Raw genomic sequence first — 24,598 nt, forward strand, 5'->3', positions numbered from 1 at the left:
CCTGAACAAGCCATTGAATCAATGACTTCAAATAACCATTACTGTCACTATCATTTGACCACCCACTGCAAATCAACCTCATCTCCTGGGAAACAGTAGAATAATTCTACTGTATGTATATGATAAAATGGAGCTCTGGAGGAAAAGGTTTGGGATCATCACTAATGCCCATCTATCTTAAAGGCTAACTGAATCACATTAAGCTTTTGCTCCATATGGATATATTTTAGAAATGAGTTTGACCTGAATGTTAAGAATATGAGCAAAATCTGCTATCTTTGTGTTTGGAATACATAATATTTTATGATTATCTTGTTATGCTAACCTATGGGTTATGTGCTTCTCTTGGATGTACCAATTTCAGAGCAGATCTCAAAGGTCATACACCAGCCCCTCCCACTCAGATTTATTTCTTCCTTTACCATTTTCTTCTAGCCTTTGTTGCTTCCATGACCTTCTGGCTTTCCTTATGGATTTACTTGGCTAATATGAGATAAAACATAGTATAACCTGGTGGTTAAGGGCATGGGCTTTAGAGAACTAGATTTGAACCCTGGCTCTGTGCTCTAGCTGTGTGATTTGGGACATGTCTTATAGTCAGTCTGGACATAAGTATCTTCATCCATAAAATTAGGATGATATCCACCTTGCAGTTATGTTGCAAAAATTCTTATGGGGGCATGTATAAAGAGCTTAACACAGTGCCAGGATCACTATTATTATTAGCATTTTTATTACACCTTTGCCAAGAGCCAAATGGGCAACTTTCTGGCCCAAATATTGCAGCAAAAAGGAAGAGTAAGTCATCAGCAGAGAGCTGCCAGGACTGGAAGCCATGAACCATCCTTTATACTGGTGACTGAACTTCTACCTGTACTCCAAAGCATTGTGTAAGTCACTGGGAATACAGAGGAGCATATGGAATAGTCTCAGCCTTGAAGAAGCTTATAGCCTTTAGAAGAAGAATTACCACATATAAAAAAACAAGTAGTAAGTAAATAAATAGGGGAGAAGAGACAAACATCCCTTGCAGAAGAATTCCCAATAATTTATGTAGCTGTTCTGCCCTCAAGGAGGTTGAACGTAACTCCCCACTCCTTAAGTGTGGGCTGCACATCATGACATCCTTCCAAAGAGGACAGCATGGAAAGGGGGTATAAAAGAGTAACTTTAGAGTAGAGAAACCTGACAAACACCATCTCAGCCACATGACCAAGGTCAATGTCAGCAGTAATAATTCATGTTGATAGGATATACATACCCTTGATATGATGTGATGAGAATGTTACTTCACCTCTGTGGCCCTCCTCCAAAAACCATAACCTCAACCTAAAGGTGAGAAAAACATCAGACAAATCCCCATTGAGGGACACCGTACAAAATATCTGACCAGTACTCTTCAAAATTGTCAGGATCATCAAAATAAGGAAAATCTGAGAAAGCTTCACAGCTAAGAGGAGTCTAAGTAAATATGTGCAGATTAAATGTAATGTGGTATCCTGGATAGGATCCCAGAACAGGAAATGGACATTAGTAAAAACTAAGGAAATCCGAATAAAATATGGGCTTCAGTTAATCATAATGTGTCATACTGGTTCATTAACTGTGACAACTATACCATAATAATACAAGATGTCACTAATAGGGAAAATTGGGCGTGGGATAATAGGAACTCTCATTGATTTTACTGTAAACCTAAAACTGTTCTAAAATAAGAAGATTTTAAAAATCAGTACAAGAGGGAGACAGCTGGCTGGTCTGTAAACCATGCGACTCTTGATCTCAGGGTCGTGAGTTCAAGCCCCCCCTTGGGCATGGAGCTTAATTAAAAAAATAATAATAAAATACAAATAAATAAATATCACTACAAGGGAGCAAATGATAAGATAGAATGTGATTGATTCATTCATTCAACAAATATTTCTTGAGTGCCCATTATGTGCCAGACACTGTACTGGGAACTAGGGGTACAGCAATCAAAGAGAGATCAAAGAGAGGAAGACCCTTGATCTTGAGAAGCTTACATGGGATGTATGCTGGGCCTTAGAGAACAAATTTATGTTCCCTGTCACAGCTTTCCTTGCTCAGGAGGGAAGTCTCGGTGGCACTTCAGTGGCCAATGTGACCTCTATTATTTCTTTTTAAATAGGGGCAAATGTGATCCAGTCCATAGTTTAGCAGTGAGAGGTGAACAGAACGAGAACTTGCTAAGAAAGGATGGGTCCTGGAACAGCAGAGGGACAGCTGAGAGGCAGCCAGTGTTTCCTAAGGCCTCCCAGACTCCAGAGAGATGGCATAACCCTCAATGCCAATATATGCCTGGGGAGCATTTGCCCAATCACAGCAAGTGGCCAGGGGAAGGTCCCTTCCAATCACGTGGTCTGATCCCCTTCACTTTATAGGAAAGGAAAGTGAATTCCAGAAAAAGAAAGTGATTTCTAGTGGTCATAGGGCTATCTCAGAATCAACTTTTTTCTTCTCCAAGTTTTTATTTAAATTCCAGTTAGTTGGGCGCCTGGTTGGCTCAGTTGGTTAAGCGACTGCCTTCGGCTCAGGTCATGATCCTGGAGTCCCAGGATCGAGTCCGCATCGGGCTCCCTGCTCGGCGGGGAGTCTGCTTCTCCCTCTGCCCCTCCCCCCCTCATGTGCTCTCTCTCATTCTCTCTCTCTCAAATAAATAAATAAAAATCTTTAAAAAAAAAAAAAAAAAAATTCCAGTTAGTTAACATACAGTGTAATATTAGTTTCAGGTGTAGAATTTAGAGTGCATCAACTCTTTGATTTTCACTCCTCAGAAGCTGTAGACATTTATTACGTTGCTAGAAATCATCAAAAACCAAAAGGCTAGATGTACATACTTGCTTAGTATTAGATGTGAACAAAAACAATCAGAAAAACTAGATCTAGCAAAAAACATCAATGTGGTAGAATAACATAGGTGATGGGAGTTTTCTTTCAAAGTGATTATGGTCTATAACCAACCATAAGAGCCTATGGGATACTTATGGATAAACGTACACTTCCCTAAAGGGAAAAAATTCACTTTAAGGTCACTGTAACAAATAAAACCAAATTACTATGTATTGTATTAGCTAAGTAAGTTTACAAGGGAGCTAAACTAGTGTAGGAGGTGGGACAGGACTGATACTCCTTTTAAAGATAAAAATAAAAGACCAACAACAAAAATATAAAAACTTCCAGATGATACCAGATTCATACTTAGGTAAAAACAGAACAGAGAGAGGACCTGTAAACTAAGAGCTTATCCATATAGGTAATGAGCCAAATCTAATCAGATAACCATACCATTCCTGAGAAACTCTTTTGAGCTGTCAGCAGCATCCTGAAGCCTAAAGATGCCACCTAGGGGATTAGTTTTAGATGTAGTTCACTCCCTTAACAAGGTCAGCCCATTCCACACAAAGTTAGACCAAACAGCATACTTGGGAAAAATTACTTTTGAAATTGAGTTTTCAATTCTTCTGTTAAGGACTGTCTTTAAACAACCATCAGGCCAAAAGATGCTTCCATGTTTTATCCGGGAAATACAGTAGGCATATTTTTGATGGAATTTTAATGAAAGGATAAAGAAAAACTAGAATTATTAGCTTAACCTCTAACATTGAGCTAAGTATTACGTACCCTGGGCAGCCCATTAGAATCACCTGGGAGCTTTAAAAAGTTCTAATACCCTGGTCCCATCCCAGACCAATTACGTCTCAGGGATGGGGTCAGGTTTCAATACAGTTTTAAAGCTCCCCAGGTGATTCCATTGTGCAGCCCAGTTAGGAATCCACTGCTCTGCAGGGAGTTAGTCTAAATATTGAATATCAAATTGTCTTAATTAAAGCAGGGTAAACTAACCAGGCATCTCAGGAGTATAATAACCGGAAATGTCACCCAACTGAATACAAAACTGTAATTTTAACAATTTGTCTTTTTAAGTCAAACATACCCAGATTTCTTTGTTTTTCCCTCTCCAGATATTCCCACAGCAGATAAAACTACCTCTCAAGTTCAGATAGTTTTTCCTCATTTTACTTATGGTGAGTATGAGATACAAACTAAGTGAGAATGAGAAATCTCATCCCCACTCCCCCACCCTCCTTGGTTGGCCTTTCAAACCAGAAAAATAAGCAAAGAATAACTTCTCTTAAATGTTTCAAAACAAAATAATTAAAATTGTATCTTTGGGTAAACAACCATGAAACTCAATGAGGTATTTCCTTTATTTTTTAATAGTCACAGACTTAGGGTCAGTCATGGAAATAGCTGCATAGTTTTGACTCTGCCAAATGGTTCAGTGAAATTACATCACAGGAGGGTTGTGCCCTGTGGGAGTCCTGAATAGCATGCACCCCTCTGGCCATTCAGGCACCTGCCTGCTGAGCTGTGGAGTGGTAGCTTTTCTCCAGGATGTGAACTCTCCCTCATTATGTAGCATCACGACAATTTGCCCAGCCTAATTGGGAGATTACCCAATGCTGATTGAGGACACTCAATAAGCAATAATGAAAAAGACAGCTTTAATAGTCCTGAAGGCTTGAAATTTCTCCCAAGAAAAATATCAGGGGAGGTGGCTAGATTACTGGGTTTCTAAGAAAAGGGTAACTCTCTGCCATGGAAGAGATTAAATCTTTAAAGCAGCCATGAAAGTAAGAATAAAAAACCTTCCAGCCAACAAATGTTATTTAATGAGTCTCTTTCTCTCCAGAAGACATTCAAATAGTAAAGGGAATGAAATCAGCACTCCCCAGTTGCCTGGTACAAATACTGACTCATTCCAGATGGAGAGAATAGTTGTAAAACCACTACAATATTTGGATTCCAGGTGATGGTGGTATGTTTCTTTCCTAATACAAATGTGTGAGAATACCACTAAGCAATAAAAAGGAAGGCACACATGCTACAACATGGATAAGCGTCAAAAACATTATGCTCAAAGAAGTTGTACCATCCCATTTATAGAAAATGTCCATAAAATGCAAATGCATAGACAGGAAACAAATCAGTGTTGCCCAGGGTTGAGGGTGGGTAAGGGAACTGTCAATGATGAGAAGGGATCCTTTTGGGAGTAACGGAAATATTCTAAAACTGGCTTGTGGAGATGGTTGCACAACTCTGTAAACTCACTGAAAATCATGCATTTTACACTTAAAAGGGATGGATTTTATGGCATGTAAATTATTGGTTATTTTCTGGACTAAAATAAAATGCTATTCTTTGGATAAAACAAAACAAAAAAACCACAAAACTATTTGGAAAAAAAAACAAAACAAAAAACCAGCATCCTGCCACCTCTCCTGGGTCTGGAGGTGGTTCCTAGGCTGCCATGGAAGTCACTTGTCTGTCACACGCCCTGTGAATTCCGCTCTTTCTCCCATTTCCACCTGTTAAAAGTTACCAGGATGAGGGAGGACACATTACCAAATCGGAGATTCTGTGCAATCACAACAGACCACAGGTCTGGGAATTTGGAAAGGCAATCAAGCATAAATCCTTCCTGATCTAGAAAGGAAGAAAGGGCAGATACAATGAGGGGCCCGGGCCACCTCAGAAGCGTGGCCTTACCCATTACGGTAAATGGAGCCCGCTGGGGAAAATCCGATTCCAGCAGAAACCAAGTCGGAAGGCTGGATCCCTAAGGTCGAAAGAATAACCAATCAGTTGACAGGGTTTCTAAAAATACCAGGCACGCATTGCCAAACCCAGGCTGCTTTTACTTTAGAGTAGGAACTCCATTTCCACGGGAGCACGAAGTTGGGAAGTTTGGTTCTGAGGCCGCGTGGAGCTGGTAGCTCTCCGGGGGCGCAAGGCCTCTGGGCGGACAGCGGCCCTGCGCCCCCTCAGCCGCTTTGGCTTCGAAGCAGAGCCCAGGTTCCTCCGCGAGGGCCGCAGCTCCGCTGTCGGGAACCGTGCGCGGGGGACCGGCCCTCCCTAGCCCGGGTGAGGCTGGCCGCGCACGTCGGGCAGCCGCCCCGCCCGGAGCGCAGTCAAGCCTGCGCGGCCGGCGCCGTGAACCCCGGGCTCACCCCGCGCGTCTCCAGGCACCGGCCCACACTCCATTCTACACTCGTTCCGACACCCCTGACGCCGAGTCCCGCGGGGGCCCTGAGATGCTGACCCCGGGCCTTCGCCCCTCCCCTAGGGACGGACGCGGCGTCCAGGTGGCCGAGGTCCGCGCAGCGGGGGGGGAGGTGCCTCGGCGCGGGCCTCACCCCCGGACGGGGAGGGGGTGGGGGCGGAGCTGGACGGCCGACGCCCAGCCCCGGGGGACAGGCTCCCAGCCCCCTCCTCGCGCGCCCCCCGCGCAGTGCTCATGCGCGCGGCCAGGCCTTTATAGCGGCGGCGGGAGACGCACTTTCCGCACTCGGGCGCAGCCAGGAGGATCCCACTCAGGTGCGGAGCCCTGGGCGTCCGGCGGTGGGCGTGCGGGTCCCTGACACCTGCCTATCCGAGTCTCTCCTTTCTCGTTCCCAGCTTCTTTCTGTCTTGATATCGCACCCCCTCTCCCGGGCCGGGGTTGCACATCGATGCTGGGTTTGGCTCGATTTGCAGCCAGAGCATCGCCTCCAGATAAAGAGGCGCTAGCTCCCGGGCAGTGGCCTCTTAGGTCACCTCCCCCCCGCCCACCGCCCCTGGGTTTCCGAGGGGTGCGGGATCTCCAAGGGGAGGGCGGGCGCAGTGTGGTGGGGAAGTAGGGGCCTCCGTTCGCGGGAGCCTCCCTCGCATTCTCCCTGTCTCCCAGGTCCGAGGAGCCCCTCCACTACCATGTCTGCAGCCTGGATCCCAGTTCTCTGCCTCGGTGGGTACGCGCCCCTCCCCACCCCCTTCCCGTCGCACCAAGCGGGGCGGAAGCTGGAGCCAGCCCTCGCGCTGTCCTTTCTTCGCAGGTATCTGTCTGCTGCTGCTGCCGGAGCCTGCGGGCAGCGCGGGAGCGGGTGAGTTGCGGGTTCCCCTGTCGGGGAAGCAGGGCTAAGTCCAGGCGGTGGGAGGGGTTGGGGGCCGGCAGGTAGAGGAGCGCTCAGACCGAGCCCCTAGACCTTGGACCCGGGGACCAAAGCTGGAGGGCGCCAAGGTTGGAGCGGCTGCCGGGCGCACACCCATCCATACCCACGGCGTATCTACTCCGGCTTACCCATTTCTCCCACGCGAGGGGGCCCCTGGTTCCCGAAGGGGATGTTCTTCCCAAGGCGCGGAGAAGGAAGCGTCCCCGAATCTACACTCACATCGCGGGAGGCACCTGGCAAGCCGAGCATCGGCATCGAAAGGTCAAGGCAGGGGAGTATTCGTTGAGTCCTACCGAGTGGCACACTAGTCTCGGGTTGTCTCCGGCGTTTGAGGTCAGGAAGAAGCCTCCCAGACCCGACTTCACACTGTCAGAGCTGACAGAGACAGAGAGATGCTTACATCCTTGTCTCACCTTGCTTGAACTCCTGGTTTCTAGGAGTAACCCCTATTTGTAGCCCATTTCATATTGGAGAGAGTCTAAAAACAGTTTGTTCCACATGTAAAAGTCCAAGTATGGGTGTGTGTGTTTTCTACAATATAAATGGCAAACTCTTTTACAAAATCTGTCGTGTTCTTCTTGAAAGGAGAAATGAGGGTAAGCATTGCACTGGGCTGTTTTCAGCACCCCACCCCCACCACACACACACACACACACACACACACACACACACTCTCTCTCTCTCTCTCTCTCTCTCTCTCTCTCTCTCTCTCCCCCTCCCTCCTCCTGCCCTCCCTCCCTCTCTCTCTCTCCCTCACTCAAGTGAGTGTTGGCAGCTAAAGGCAGAGCCTCTGATGACCCGGAAAGTGGGAGGAAGGATTAAGGCTGTTTGATCACATGTATAAGGCTCACAGGTATGAGGCTCCTGTTTTGGGTAAGGATTTTAACTTCCCCAGCAATCTAGAGTGTTTCGGAGCTAAGGAATCCGCATTTTAGCTGGCATTCTGCCTTCCCTTCCAAGAGATGTATAGTTCAGGGTGCAGCTCAACATAGAAAGCTCATAGAAAAGGGTCATTGGTAGAGGCAGGCTACTCAAGTGGGCAGATGACCAGACAGTATTACTCTGTCTTGGAAAAAAAAAAAGGTGCTTTTTTGGTTTTTTATTAACATTTGTTTCAAAAAGGTTTGGATAACCACAATTTCTTGTGTTTGGAAAATAGTATTTAATAACATTATTCTCAACTTAATATTTATAGTAAATTGATGAGTTAACATATTATATTGTTACTTGCTGCCAATAACTTGTGTCTACCAAACATCTTTTATAGTAAGAACTTCAATTCTTGATTAGTTTGGGTTGGTATGTAAAATTTGAGAGTATTAACACTTTTCTAAAAATGCATTCACTGCATGATAAATCTCTTTCGACAGATTTGGAGCAGAATTAAGCGGGTTCAATTCAGATAAAAATGCTTCACTTCATAGAGACTAACTTCCCTGTTTCCTATCCTGCAGGAGTTGGGCTGTGTGACCTAGGGCAAATTAACCCCATTGCTTTAATTTCTGCATCTGTAAAAGGAGTGATTGAGCTAAAGGACATTTGTAAAGGGAAACATCTGTTCACTGGCTTGTTTAAATTAAGATACAATTTTTGCAAACAATGAATCATGGAACACTACATCAAAAACTAATATATGGTGATTAATATAACATAATGAAAATAAATTAATTAATTAAGATACAATTTTAAGGCACTGCATTTGGAGAAAAACTGGTGTAAATGGTCCTCGAAGCAAAGGATGGGACCTTAGAGGTTTGTGCATGTGTCTATGAAAATGTTTCTCATTGGGGTGCCTGGGTGGTTTAGTCGGTTAGGCGTGCGACTCTTGATCTCAGCTTAGGGCTTGATCTCAGGATCGTGAGTTCAAGCCCTGCATTGGGCTGCACACTTGGTATGGAGCCTACTTTAAAAAAAAACAAAAAGGGAAATGTTCCTCACAGGCTCAGCCCAGATTTTAATATCTTTACCTCAGGCAACTGTGTCCATAGTTGTTTTCGTAATCGAGATTTTTATTTTTCTAGAATGAATTAATAAGTGGTGAATGACTAATGTCATTTTCTAGTTCTGTTATATTTCCAATTATGTATTCCCAAACTGATAAGAACTGAGAAAATTCTTCCAATAGGCTTTGTAGTGGCTGAGGACTAGATTAAATTGGAAAACTGGTTTTTGGGTAGCTAAAATTTGGAATGGTGTGGAACCATACATACATTAATATTCTTAAGAAGTGTAGAAACTAGGGAGATAAATCTTCAATCTCATACCCTAGTTCCCACCCCACCCCACCCCTGACACCCCTCAAAATCCTAAGAATGTCATTACACTCCATCCTTTCTTTTCAGTTCCCATTGCTATCACGTGCTTTACCCGAGGCCTGGACATCAGGAAAGAGAAAGCAGATGTACTTTGCCCAGGGGGCTGTGCTCTCGAGGAATTCTCCGTGTTTGGGAACATAGTGTATGCATCTATATCAAGCATATGTGGCGCGGCTGTCCACGGGTAAGCTGGAACACGCAAGGGCAGAGAAATCCACGTGTAATAATACCCTTTCCCTCTTTAGCCAAATGGACCCCCCACACACCTTCTTTCTTTTGGTACCAATATTGGCCACAGAAGATGGATACATTTTTAAGGTTTTCGTGGATATCCTTGAAGCACCAGCTACACAAAGGAAGCTTTTTGACAAAAGGCAAATTGTATTATTTCTTGGTAGCTAGATCCCTATAATTTTAGAACATTCCTAATAATGTAATATATTAGTGAGTTTTTACTATGTGCTAGACATTGTTTTTAATTTCCATGACAACTCTACAATTGTAGAGAGTAGGTACAATTTTATTCCATTTTATAGATGAGGAAACTGAACTCAGACAGTTGCCAACTATCTTGCCACTGTTAGCAAGGGCCCAAACTGGAACTGAGAGCCCAGGCTGCCTCCAGAGCCCATATTCACCACCCACTCTGCTATCCTGCAAAACTTTTTTTTTTTTTTTTTAATGAAGTCCAAGGACATATAAAGTACCTTGGAAAACTAAGAAAATTATTTGGTTCTATTAACTCTGAATCTCTGAGCTATAGGGAACAGGATCCTACAGGTATGTTCCTATCAACATTTAAGAAGTTTGACAGCACAATACCATTTCTCCCAGGCATATTTTGTACCTGTGTAAGCAAGTTTTTCAAAAGGCTGGCAGCATCCATATATGTCTTCCCTGATGAACTGTTGTCTTTTTTTTTTTTTAATATTTTATTTATTTGACAGAGAGAGACAGAGAGAGGGAACACAAGCAGGGGGAGTGGGAGAGGGAGAAGCAGGCTTCCCGCGGAGCAGGGAGCCCGATATGGGGCTCGATCCCAGGACCCTGGGATCACAACCTGAGCCGAAGCGGACGCTTAATGACTGAGCCACCCAGGCGCCCCAATGAACTGTTTTCTTGATTAATCAGAACAATAGATGTAATATGGCACTAGAAGTCAGTCAGATACCCCTGAAAAAGCATGGGTGGAATATCAGCTGCTTTTCTGTGTTACAGGGGAGTAATCAGCATCTCAGGGGGACCTGTGCGAATATATAGCCTACCAGGTCGAGAAAACTATTCCTCAGTAGCTGCCAATGGCGTTCAGTCTCAAACACTTTCCAGATGGTCTGCTTCTTTCACAGTGACAAGTAGGTACAATTACATTATTCTTACTTTTGTGTAAATATTGCTTCACCCTCCCCCCACCAAAAAAAAAGTTCTCTGTTTTTCTTAGTCCAATCTCTTTGACTCTGATGAAAAAGCCTACAATCAAAACTCAGAGGAGTCAACAATGGGTTAGAGTCAGGGGACTGGACAGGCAAAGACCCACTCAAGATAAACTTGGCTGCATGCGAGAAGAATAATCTTGCTGTTAGAAGATTGCTGTAGAAGCGTTGTCTGAAGTGTCTGGGTGGCTCAGTCAGTTAAGCATCTGACTCTTGATTTCAGCTTGGGTCCTGATCTTAGGGTCATAAGTTCAAGCCCCATGTTGGGCTCCACACTGGGAGTGGAGCCTACTTAAAAAAAAAGAAAAAGAAAAAGAAACTTGCCTTGTTTGCAATCAGAATGCCCTGACATTTACCAGGTAACATTAGATCAAAACACTAGTGAATGAAAATGAATGTGAATTCATTTTTGGTGATCCTTTTAAAATATGATTTAATAGCTAAAAACCCATTTTGGTTCTTTGAAAGTAGCATGAAGCAAGTATTCATGTAATTGCCATCACTCGATTATATTTATCATTCCATAGACCCCTAAATTATATTCATTATGCTTTGATGGTAAAGAAGGAAGAGGAAAAAATGGTCTTCTCTTTATTTTTAACAGAAGGAAAAAGTGGTACCCAGGAAGCCACAGGACAAGCAGTGTCCACAGCACGTCCACCAACAGGTATGAAATATGGAAGCTCTCTCCTAGTTGCCTGGCACAGCATTTGGAAATTAAAAAATAAATGTGTTGTTGATAGCTTTCCTTTTAAAGGAAATTGATATTAAACACAACAGGGGCACCTGGGTAACTCAGTCGGTTAAGCATCTGACCTTAGCTCAGGTCATGATCTCAGCGGGAGGGGCAGAGGGAGAAAGAGAAGCAGACTCCCCGCTCAGTAGAGAGCCTGACCTGGGGCTCAGTCCCAGGACCCTGAGATCATGACCTGAGCCGAAGGCAGACGCTTAACTGACTGAGCCACCCAGGTGCCCTCAAATAAATAAAATCTTTCAAAATTAAAAAAAAAAAGGGGTGCTCAGTCGTTAAGCATCTGCCTTCAGCTCAGGTCATGATCCCAGGGTCCTGGGATCGAGCCCCGCATCGGGCTCCCTGCTCAGCGGGAAGCCTGTTTCTCCCTCTCCCACTCCCCCTGCTTGTGTTCCCTCTCATGCTGTGTCTCTCTCTGTCAAATAAATAAATAAAATCTTTAAAAAAATAAAACAAATATCTTATGGTTACTGGTATATTACATAAAGAAACATACTTTTTTATTTCAAATTCATATCCTTCTATTTTCAATTATAAACTCTGCTACCAAACATTCTCTTGAAGTCCTACTATTTCTGATTTGATAAACCCCATGGCTAGAAACTGGACAAAGTAAAAGTACCATGAACTTCCTAGTTGCATTTGCCATATGCAAAAAGGAATTAGTATGGGTCCATTTTAACAAATAGCCAGGGATCTCTTTTCCTAAGACTGTGGCAGTTGTTTTTTTTTTTTTTTTTAAGATTTATTTATTTATTTGAGAGAGAGCACAAGCCAGGGGAAAGGGCAGAGGGAGAGGGACAAGCAGATTCCCCACTGAGCAGGGAGCCTGACATAGGGCTTGATCTCAGGACCCTGAGATCATGACCTGAGCCAAAGGCAGACACTTAACCAACTGAGTCACCCAGGCGCCCCAAGACTGGCAGTTCTAAAGTCAAAGAAATTAAGAACATTAGAATCTAACTCGAGTTTCCAGTCCTGCCTCAACTGTGGGTTTGAGATATCAAGTCCTGAATTAGTGGCATATCAAATATGTAGGCCTACAACAGTTCTGACTTGTTTCTTTGCTGGGGCATTGCTTCCCCAGTCCAGAAAACCATGAGAAAATTAATTTTTTTTAGGAAATTAATTTTTTAAAAACAAGTATTTTTAAGAATGACACTCCCTGTCATGAGCTTTTTCCCATGTGGGCTTCTTGCTATGAAAACTCTCTTCCTTCACTAATGCCAAGTGCTTCCTTGGTTTCAGGGAAACGACTAAAGAAAACACCTGAGAAGAAAACTGGCAATAAAGGTAAGAGTCCAGATACCCATTTGGGAAAGTAACTTTCACTCTCCCTCCCTCCCTCTCTCTTGAAACTGCTAACAGAAAGACTTGTTTGGGTATTCACAGACTGTAAAGCAGACATTGCATTTCTGATTGATGGAAGTTTTAATATTGGGCAGCGCCGATTTAATCTACAGAAGAATTTTGTTGGCAAAGTGGCTCTAATGTTGGGAATTGGAACAGAGGGACCACACGTGGGCCTTGTTCAAGCCAGGTACCAATCATGTTAAAATGGGTGGAGACTTGATAAATGATTAATCCTTTTAGTGGATACATGCATTTCGGTTCAATATAAACGTATTGAGTGTGGACTATCTGAATTCCCAAACTATAAATACAGGGTTTAAGACTGCCAAGTAGACTAGGTAGGTCTAAGTGCTTCCTTTTTGGAATAAAAAGATTGAGAATTATATGCTATTTGAGGACCAGAAGGTAGACTAAAAGGTTTTGTTGCTCATACAAATTACATCTGCACAATATACTCTGCTCAATTCCTAATTCCTCTTTGCTGAAGGAAGAAATGATCTGTCTATCCCTCCTCCCTATTCTGTCATTCTTTTAAACATTTACCATAGTTCCTTGGAGATCTGAAGCTCCACCTTTTTAATTTTGTTCATTTAAAAATAATATCGATGGCTTTTAGGATTATAATATGCTCACTGTAGAAATTTGAAAAACATATAAAGCACAAAGAAAACCAATTTCCCAAATATGCCCCTCAGAGATAATCACTATAAAATGTTTTATATCCTTTATTTTTTTTTAAAGATTTATTTATGAGAGAGAGAGAAAAAATATGAGCCGAGGGAGTGGCAGAGGAAGAGGGAGAAGCAGACTCCCCACTGAGCAGGGATCCATCCCAGGACCCTGGGATCATGACCTGAGCCGAAGGCAAACGTTTAACTGAATGAGCCACCCAGGCGCCCCTCCTTTCAGTATTTTAAGAAAATTTGTTTGTACATGTGTATATGTGTGTGTGTGTGTGTGTGTGTGTATAATTGAAGTATAGTTGACACACAATGTTACCTTAGTTTCAGGTGTATAACATAGTGATTCAACATCTTTATATGTTACACTATGCTTACTGTAAGTGTAGCTACCATCTGTCTCCATAGGATGCTATTACAATGCCACTGACTACATTCCTTTTATTCCTTTTATTCTCCGGACTTACTCATTTCATGACTGGAAGCCTGTAACTCCCACTCTTTTTCACCCATTTTGCCTATCCCCCACCCCTCCTACATATGTGTGTTGCTTTTTCAAAAGCTCCAACTATAAAAATGTCTTATGTCCTGTTTTTTTAACCCTTAATCATTTGAGCATTTTGCCAGATCACAACTGCTCTTCAAAAATGATGTTTTGGGATGCCTGGGTGGCTCAGTCGGTTAACCATCTGACTCTCGATTTTGGCTCAGGTCATGATCTCAGGGTCGTGAGATCCAGCCCTGTGTGGGCTCTGTGCTGGGCATGGAGTCTGCTTAAGATTCTCTCTCTCCCTCTGCCCCCTCCCCCACTCACCCATGCCACTCACACACTCAAAAAAAATTTTTTTTATAATGTTCCTTTGCATGGTATTTAACCATTCTTCTGTTTTTTCTTGTTGTTTTTTTTTCCACCATTACACATTACATTATGATTAACATCCTTATGTCATCCTGTGCCATCTTTGATTAGTTCATTAGACTAGATTCCTGAAAGTGAAATTGGGTCAAAGTGTTCTGACATTTTTAAGGCTTCTGATGTAAAGTTAAATTGCTTTCTAGAAAGTTGATCCAGTTTAAACTGCTGTCAGCAGTGTGTACGGGTAGCACCAGTACTACAAATATTAATTTCTATTTCATTCTTATGTTATTTTTTACAACTGGTTCTTAATTTAGATAGTTTTTTTTTGGTAGGAGAATTTAACTTTGTTTTCTACATAATTTAACCATTTGTCCCATACCTTTAAAATAAATGAGCTTCTTATTCCATTGATTTGAAATATCAATTTTATATACAAGTTTAGGCAAGTCAGTTTCCTTGATCTATAAGCTAATTCCACATCTTTTCCACAATGTTTTGATTATTGTAGCTTTATTGTACATTTTACATCTCAGGGGGCAAATTCCCCTCAGTACTTTTCTTCTTAATTTTTTTCTTTGCGATTTGTATCCAAGTCTTTTTCAAGACGAAACCTACACTATCTTGTACATTCAAACAAAGACTAGCTTCTCTATAACTTCTTGGCTTATAGTTTTCCTACTTTAGGAAGAACATCAGAATAAACTGTATCAAGAGTTTATATTTAAGCAGGATAACAGAATATATCATTAAGGATGCAAAAACAAGACTAAATCTCAAATCACAATTTGGATAGTTGAAAAGTGACCATTAAAGTGAAAAGGTTATCAACCCATAATATCTGATTTTGTGACCCAGCATTCCAGCAGATATACAGAAATACAACCAGTGCTATATTTCTCTCTCAAAACTCTTGACTTAATGATGATTGATAATACTAAGATCTTAAAATTTTACACTTAATGAAATACTGACTTATCTAAAAACTAAACACAAAAAATGGTGCTTTTAACTGTTTTTACTCAGCATGGTCTCTACTGAACACAGGGTAGTGATAAAAGTGAGCTGGAAAAAAAAAAGTGAGCTGAAATCCTTCTATTAAATATGGAAAATCCCAAATATTATAATATACATTAAGATTGGTAATGTCGGGGCGCCTGGGTGGCTCAGTCGTTAGGCGTCTGCCTTCGGCTCAGGTCATGATCCCAGGGTCCTGGGATCGAGCCCCACATCAGGCTCCCTGCTCCACGGGAAGCCTGCTTCTCCCTCTCCCACTCCCCCTGCTTGTGTTCCCTCTCTCGCTGTGTCTCGCTCTGTCAAATAAATAAATAAATCTTAAAAAAAAAAAAAAGATTGGTAATGTCAATATCCTTTATTACAACAAAAATTCAGTATTGTAATCCTTCATAATTTATTTTCTTATACCTTCTCATTTTTAAAATGTTGGTCCCAGTGTCCTTGAAATTGCCTCTTCTGACCAGAAACTGGAGTATTTAATAGGCCCATTCTGTTGAGTGCTACCAGGGTCTCACACTGGAACAGACCCAACCTCACACCCAGCCACCTTCCAATTCTGTGCTGCCCAACTCTGCAGATTTCCATTAAGCCCAGTGTTCTGAGCCAGGCCTGGTTTGAGGGGCACCATATAGGTTAGGCATGGACTCTGGTGTCAGACAAACCTGAATTTGAAGTACAGCTATGTTTTGTTGGGCAAGTTACCTAAATGCTCTGAACCTCAGTTTCTTCATTTATATGATAGGGATAATAGTTTCTACCTTGTAGAGTTATGATGAAATGAGATGATACATATTATATGTATATAGCATATCACCCAGAATAAAGTAAACCCTCAAGGTAGCAATGGTTTTTGTTACATTTCCGCAAGATGCCTTAAAATTCAAGTAAGGATGCAATACCTTAATTGACTGTATACTATGGGATTAAGAAAGAAACTTAGGCATTGTCTAATTTAAAGACTTTTTTTTTTAACATATATAGTGTTGCTTGTTTTACCTTTCCAGTTCTCCCTAGATAACATTTTTTCATTTTTCCACTTAGTGAACATCCCAAAATAGAATTTTACTTGAAAAACTTTACATCAGCCAAAGATGTTTTGTTTGCCATAAAGGAAGTAGGTTTCAGAGGGGGTAATTCCAATACAGGTAAGTAGACTTTGGCCCCTGGGATGTAACACAAGAGAGGGTTATGAGTGATCAGACCTATAAAACAGTTTTAGGCTCTTTTATATAAGCAGATGTGAACCTCTTCCTCCTGACACTGAAATCTTGGCTAGATTTGTAGTCGATCATCTAAGATACTCAATTTGTAATGGAAAATAGGCCAAAGGGCTAATTAATATTGCTTGTTTAAAACACAAAAAAGTATTGTGCTTTATAATCCTTATATTGGATAGAACAGATAGCCACTGTTCAGCATGTTAAAAAGAAGCAAAGATCAACAGACTGATTTAACAAATGGAGATGGGGCAGAAAGAACTAGAGAAGCACTACAGACCCTTTGAAGGAACATTTCTTGCTCGGAGTCTCTAGTGGTACTAGTCAGTCAGCGAGGGGCTAGACAGAGAGCAAAAGTACAGGAGTGGGAGTCAGTTGGGTTTCTGACTGGTGATTGACGTACAGTAAGAAAACATGAGGCTTCTGGGAGGTGATGGGGGAAGTAATGTGGGTTGTGAAGACAAAACAAATAAGCCTGATGGATAAACTTTCCCATCTATTATAGAACCAAGTTCTATGTAAGTTAAATTCTTAAACTTTGGTGGCATCAAGTTGGTACAGGGAAATGGAAATGTCATTTGAGCGGTGGTGTGCTGTTCCAGCTTGCTTCTTTTTCAAACCTAGGAAAAGCCTTGAAGCATACCGCCCAGAAATTCTTCACAGCAGACACTGGAGTAAGAAGAGGGATCCCCAAAGTGGTGGTGGTATTTATTGATGGCTGGCCTTCTGATGACATTGAGGAAGCAGGCATCGTGGCCAGAGAGTTCGGTGTCAATGTATTTATAGTTTCTGTGGCCAAGCCTATCCCTGAAGAACTGGGGATGGTTCAGGATGTTGCATTTGTTGACAAGGTAAGGAGGTGAGGGTGTCTTCTGTTATGGTAGTGATTTAATTCTGGACCTCGAGGCATAGTGCTGACAGGCTCTTATCTGAATTAACTTTGAACAGTCAAGACAGAATGTTTTTTATAATTGTTTTAATGTTTCTATAATTTTTTTTTAAAGATTTTATTTATTCAACAAAGAGACAAAGCGATAGAGGGAACACAAGCAAGGGGAGTGGGAGAGGGAGAAGCAGGCTTCCCGTGAAACAGGGAGGCCGATGTGGGGCTCGATCCCAGGACCCTGGGACCATGACCTGAGCTGAAGGCAGACGCTTAACAACTGAGCCACCCAGGTGCCCGTAATGTTTCTATAATTTTTAAGAAACAACTTTTGATCCCTTTTCTCTCTCCCTCATTAGGCTGTCTGTCGGAATAATGGCTTCTTCTCTTACCACATGCCTAACTGGTTTGGTACCACAAAATATGTAAAGCCTCTGGTTCAGAAACTCTGCACTTATGAGCAAATGATGTGCAGCAAGACCTGTTACAACTCCGTGAACATTGCCTTTCTAATTGATGGCTCCAGCAGTGTTGGAGACAGTAATTTTCGCCTCATGCTTGAATTTGTTTCCAACATAGCCAAGACTTTCGAGATCTCAGACATCGGCGCCAAGATAGCTGCCGTACAGTTCACCTATGATCAGCGCACAGAATTCAGCTTCACTGATTATAGCACCAAAGAGAACGTCCTAGCTGTTATCAGAAACATTCGCTATATGAGCGGTGGCACAGCCACAGGCGATGCCATCTCCTTCACCGTTAGAAACGTGTTCGGTCCCGTGAGGGAGAGCCCCAACAAGAACTTCCTGGTAATTGTCACAGACGGCCAGTCCTATGATGATGTTCGAGGCCCTGCTGCTGCTGCACACGATGCAGGTAAGGTTCTTGTCCTTCGTCTGGGTAGGGAATTGAGGGGTTCAGTGAGTTTTGTAAATATAAACTTAAACATTTATTTTATTGAACAAACACCTGCATTATGGCAGTCACTGTTCTAAGAGCTTTACCCAACATTAACTGATTGAGTTGTCAAACCAGCCCGATGAATTTCATTCTATGGATAAGGAAACAAATTTCCTCAAAACCACACAGCTAGCAAGTGGTGAGGCCAGCATTCACACCCAGGCAGTCTGGCTGAGTCCACACTCCTCATCACTGTATTGTTGGGAGAACGCCCAGGAGAACCATGTCATGTGTCAGGGAAACATGTTACAAGTGCTTATGTTTGGCTCAAACTTGGAATATATCCCACCAAGATCACACATAGTAGATCACAATTTACCATGAATCTATTTGATAATTTATCTTTTTTTTTTTTTTTTTAGTAGTTTTGAGTCTGGCATGAATTTTCTAAGATAAGGTCACCAGTAGACTTTAATTCGATTCCATCTAAACTTCCTTTTTAGTATCTTTTTCTTCTTGAGATAATAAAAACACACTCTAATGTGAAAGGGTACAAAAAGATCTTCTTTCTCCCTTATCCCAACCTTAATATTACTTTTGGCAAAGGCCACTCATTCCTCAAAACATCAGCATAATGTGTTACTGAGATCAAATAGGGCAACAAAAAGCTGGCATTCCCTTTCCTGGGATAAAACTGAGTGATTGCAGTCCAATAATACTTAAAAAACAAAAACGCTAACTTGGGAGAGGGGAATTAGCAGCCTTGCATTTTTCTATACTCTTACATATATCCTTTTCCCTATTTAATTCCTAATGACTTAACCTTTATCCTTTGATACATTTATTAGCACGTTAATGTACTTATATATTGATGGAATACTGTTATTTAGTGGGTAAACTGATACATGGAATTTAAGCTATACATTGGCTTATTTTTATAGATCTGGCTTATTTTATACATCAGCAACTAACCCAGATCAAAGACCTGTTTGCTGTCATACTCCTTAAAAATGCGGCTTATAGGGGCACCTGCGTGGCTCAGTCCATTGAGCTTGCAACTCCTGCTTTCGCGTCAGGTCATGATCTCACAGTTGTGGGATCAAGCCCCACGTGGAGCTCGGCACTCCATGGGGAATCTGCTTGAGGGTTTCTCTCCCTCTGCCCTTCTCCCCACTTGCACATGCACTCTCTCATAAATAAATTTTTAAAAATGTAGCTTACTGATATAATTTATGGTTAATAGGCTTGGATTCAGGCTAAATTAAGTGAACTTCATTAATTCAAATATATTTTCCCTAATTAGTTGAACTTCAGGAGGTTGGGCCACACCATTTTCATGAAAATTATCCTTTAGTGATAGTAAAGTCAAAGTTACAAAGTTAACAAAAGCCAGAATACAGAGTAGGCTTTCAGGGCTGGGTCATAACTTTTTTTTTTTTAAGCTGTAATTATGTATTTGGTCCAAGCTAACAACTCTGAGCTTGAATTCAATCTACAAGTGAGGAAACCTGAGGGGAGAATTTTTTTTTTTTTTTTTTTGCCAGGTGAGTATTGACTGGGTGTAATAGTTTCAAGGAGCTTTTATATAAACTAAACCTGCTTTATTTATATCTTAAGTATTCACAACTCTTGGCACAGAATACCACTAGAAGGGGGATGAAGTCTTAAAAGCTCTTTCAGAAACTCTCAAAACATTATAGGGAATTTCACCCAAAAGAAAGATGGTAAACAACTACTGCACTTGGGATTGAGGTGAATCAAACTAATGTAGTTATCACCCTAGCCAAAATGTATTCAGAGTAAAAGCCTTCCAGTAGCACAAGGGAATGCAGAGGTTATGCCTCAGTGTGTATGTAACTAGAAGAAATTATTCCAGCTTCACAGACCTTTCTCTTTGGCTGTTTTTATCACCAGATTTTTGCTTTGGTCAAATTTCTGACTACAGGTCAGTTTGCCAATTTAATATACAAATCAAAATGGAAGAAAACTCTCAATATCCACAGAGGCCTAGTCGCCATCCTTGGCAATGCAACAGCCTTAGAAAACTTCCATTTACATATCCCAAATTTTGTGCCATTCTTTCATGCTGTTATATTGACTAGGACTCCAGTAAAATAGAGTGAGGACAGTAGACAGCCCATTCTCATGCCAATCTCAGGAAGTTTTCACCATTTCACTAAGTATGTTATTAGGTTTTTTGTTTTTTTTAATGATATTTATCAGCTTATCCAGTATTTGTCAGTGATCATGTGATTTATCGGTTAATGTGGTAATTTATACTGATGGCAGAGCTTCTGTTTTTGATTCAACTGTCAGTCATTCTCATCACAGTGACTGTTAAAACCTACCTAACCATTTGGTGAAGGAGATTTAGTTCTTCAGACATTACTAGAGAGTTTTTTTCTATAACTGTTTACTAATTCATGAAAAATATTTACACCTGATTTTATATATAACCTGGAACTTGGTTTTAATTCACTTAAAAATATTTTCATTGTAGGTATCACCATCTTCTCTGTTGGTGTGGCTTGGGCACCTTTGGATGACCTGAAAGATATGGCCTCTAAACCAAAGGAGTCACATGCTTTCTTCACAAGAGAGTTCACAGGATTAGAACCAATTGTTTCTGATGTCATCAGAGGCATTTGTAGAGATTTCTTGGAATCCCAGCAATAATGGGGACATTCTGACAACTGAAAGAAAAAGTGCAAGAGGATAGAATGTATAAGTCATTTTCTCATAATACCAAAATACTATATAGCATACTAGGATCAGATACAAAATTATTATATTAAAAATGCCAACAGCTGTTTCAAGCAAATAAGCATTCATTTAAAGCTACTACCTTCTAATGACAATTTAGAATTGTTAAACACTCTGCCGAGACTTCATAATCATGACCCTTAGAATCTCAGGAAAGAGGAAATATCGTGCATCCAAATCTTAAGAATTCTAAAATGCATATTAAATGTACAGAAATGCAAATTCCATAGCTCAATAAAAGAATGATATTCAGAACAAAAGCAACATTCCTTCTCTAATCATTCTGTATTAAACATTTAAGGAAAATGAAATAGTTAACTCAGTTGAAATGTTAATTATTTTGCCCCAATAGATGTTGTCTTAAAACCAATCAACAATATTTGTTACTTAATATACTAAAAAGTTGTAATTATGAATGAAATGGAAGGGAATTAGGCATGAAGTTTCTTTTGTAGTGTATTTTCATAATAACAACGGAAGTATCACACTGAACAAGATAGCAGGATTGCCTGGTATTTTTCTATTTATATCCTTAATTTTATACGTGTATAGATATATTTGGCTTATACTCAAAGTCATCCATGTACTAAAAAATAGCTAAGTTGGTAAATTTTTACTTACTACTTTCAAACTTGTAAACATTTGGCTGTGAGGAAGAGCACATATTAAAAATAGAACTGCAGGAAAAAATATTGTAGTTTGACTATTTAAGCAATAAACTGTTAGTGACTATTATTCTAAGCTGCTTTACTTTTATTATTCCAAGTATCTATCCCTAGGACATGGTAAAAAATCCTACATTCACTATTTTATGCAGAAAGACCAATTCTGAATTTTTTTTAAATTGTTATATTTATTCAATTTATTGAATGTCTCCTTTCTAGGCATTATACACAGCCACTACTACCAAGTTAAACAGCATGAGATGCTTTTGATTACTTAGCTCAACAAAAATGTCTTGTAGTTAACATTATTTTTACTTATATATGCTTGTAAAGTTGGTTTTTGAAAAGTGATCAGAATTCCCATAATATAACTATCATTACCTCACTAAGAGCTCTCCCTTCAGATAAAGGTATGCTTTCATCTTGTCTGGCTCATCTTTACAGAGGACCTGCCCTCTCCCTCATCCATCTAAGGACCCTATATCCCTTCACATATACACTGATCCTATCTGAAACAATTTACACGTTGACCTAAAAAAGGTGTTAACTGATTTACTGGAGTACACATACTAATTCTAAATCTTCGGAGTCTAACAATTCTATAGGTTGTATAAAAGGAATACAAGGACCACGTATCAGAAAGGCAGAACTGAAACTGCCTTTAATACTACATAAAAATTTGGCAAAATGGGGTATGGGAAGACAATAAACTGCCCCCCTCTTAATAAAATGCCTCAAAGACGAATGATTCCTGTAACAAGAATTTTCATTTAATTAAGCAAAAATGGGTTTAACCTTTTCCCTCCATAAACAGACCACAAATTCTTAGCTGAGTACCACTCCTTGAAAAATTAAATGAAAATCCAGCCTCCAAACTACAAGCATTTTTAAAGAAGGTAATTTTATAAAGGACAAAGTTGAGGCATCTGAGATAACCAGGGAAACTAACACTCTGACTTAACACTAAGAGCAGAAATGACCACTCTATTAAGTTACTATCAATTATTTTGTGTAAGTAAACAAGATAAAGGGTTAACAACTAAAAAGGAGTAAAAGAAGATTTTTAAAAACATGTATTACAATCCAACTTCAGCAGGCATGCCTAAATTACAAATATGCTAGGCTATTTATAACATTTAAGGTGTTAAATGAGATGCTGGTCGTTAGTGGATAACTAACTTTGAAATGTGAGAAAATTACACAAAAAGTATGAAAAAGGCAGAATATTATTAAATGTTGAGAAAGTCAACATATTAACATTTGTATATAAAAATATTCTTAAACTTTATAAAGCACCATTTCATAGTCAAATCAATCTACATAACTTCCCATAAGTCACAAATGGGAGCACACAAAATAAGACTTTCTCTTTTTGCATCCTTTAGTCTCTTCCAAACATTTAATACTGGAGAGAAAAATACAACCAAAGTAGAGAAGAGAAAAATAAACATATATACTAATTTTTATTCAGTTCAGTTTTAATACATCCCAAGAGGTGAATGCTTATGCACTGCAATGATGATAATCACATTTCAGTTAAACAGTAATGCACCGGTTTGGAATAGCTGCCAGAAACAATACTAGCTTTGGAAAAACTGTTATTTCCAAAACCAAGGAGAAAATATGCCTCTTACTTTGTTCATTAAGTTGAATCTTCAGAAAACCAAAAAACCTATCACTTTAAGAAAAACAAAAATTCTTTTAAAGATTTTATTTGAGAGAGAGAGAGACCGCGAGAGAGGGAACACAAGCAGGGGGAGTGGGAGAGGGAGAAGCAGGCTTCCTGCAGAGCAGGGAGCCCGATGTGGGGCTCGATCCCAGGACCCTGGGATCATGACCTGAGCTGAAGGCAGACGCTTAACGACTGAGCCACCCAGGCACCCCACTTTAAGAAAATTTCTGAAAAATTTTAGTATTTCACCAGCAATGACTAAAATTGACACCTGGATTTTTATGTAGAAGACACAATTTCTCAATGTACACAATGTAATTTTTTTTGCACTAGGCATTCAAATAGAATTTTGCCACGTGAGTTTTCTGTTACCTTCTAATTCCATTTCCAATTTTCTTCAAAGAAAAAGGATATTACTTTGTTGAAGGAAAAAGTTTAAGATACTAATAATATTTATAAGGACTTTTAATTAATGAGTAATGCAGTTTATTCTCTGCTTTGCTTTTTTGTGGAAACAGGTATGGCTAGATAAGAATGACAACACTATTAACTGAAACCCAGATTTCATAAATAGAACGTTTAAGGAAATGATTTAAAACTGGACCTCTGGGGCGCCTGGGTGGCTCAGTTGGTTAAGCAACTGCCTTCCGCTCAGGTCATGATCCTGGAGTCCTGGGATGGAGTCCCTGGGATGGCTTCCTGCTCAGTGGGGAGTCTGCTTCTCCCTCTGACCTCTCCCCTCTCATGCTCGCTCTCTCTCATTCTTTCTCAAATAAATAAATAAAAACCTGGATCTCTGCTTTTTCTTTTTTTCTTTTTTTTTGGTTATTGTGAATTATCTAACTTATTTTAATAGAAGATTTTTTAAGATTCCCAAATGGGGTGAAATACATAGAAAGTCATTCTTAATAGTGTTAACTGTTCTAATCTTATTAGAGTCTCAATAAGCAATACAAAGTTTAACAGAACAGCATAGAAATGAAGGACTCACTGAGAAATCATCTCCATTTCCTGGTTTAATGATGGAGAGTAAAGTATTGCACTTTATTAAATAATCAACACAAAATAATGTAGCCAACAGTAACA

General features: G+C 40.5%; 1 protein-coding gene and 1 long non-coding RNA gene across 2 annotated transcripts; one reads left to right on the forward strand and one right to left on the reverse strand.

The window, feature by feature from the left end:
• Window positions 1-1,280: 1,280 nt before the first annotated feature.
• On the reverse strand, window positions 1,281-6,184 carry LOC118536391 (uncharacterized). Its single transcript, XR_013440660.1, has 3 exons — window positions 6,125-6,184; window positions 5,572-5,641; window positions 1,281-1,329 (listed from the first exon to the last, which is right to left on the reverse strand). It is a non-coding gene; the product is annotated as an uncharacterized LOC118536391 (long non-coding RNA).
• Window positions 6,185-6,274: 90 nt separating this feature from the next.
• Window positions 6,275-21,121, forward strand: COCH (cochlin). The gene is made up of 12 exons (XM_036093130.2): window positions 6,275-6,399; window positions 6,749-6,805; window positions 6,894-6,941; window positions 9,353-9,509; window positions 10,544-10,677; window positions 11,360-11,422; window positions 12,755-12,799; window positions 12,899-13,046; window positions 16,454-16,557; window positions 17,254-17,480; window positions 17,872-18,388; window positions 20,913-21,121. Exons 2-12 carry the CDS (start codon window positions 6,772-6,774, stop codon window positions 21,086-21,088), a joined length of 1,653 nt encoding a protein of 550 aa, XP_035949023.1. The 5' UTR covers window positions 6,275-6,399; window positions 6,749-6,771; the 3' UTR covers window positions 21,089-21,121.
• Window positions 21,122-24,598: the final 3,477 nt, after the last annotated feature.

The sequence above is a fragment of the Halichoerus grypus genome, chromosome 8, assembly GCF_964656455.1.
Source record: "Halichoerus grypus chromosome 8, mHalGry1.hap1.1, whole genome shotgun sequence".
Classification (NCBI taxonomy): domain Eukaryota; kingdom Metazoa; phylum Chordata; class Mammalia; order Carnivora; family Phocidae; genus Halichoerus; species Halichoerus grypus.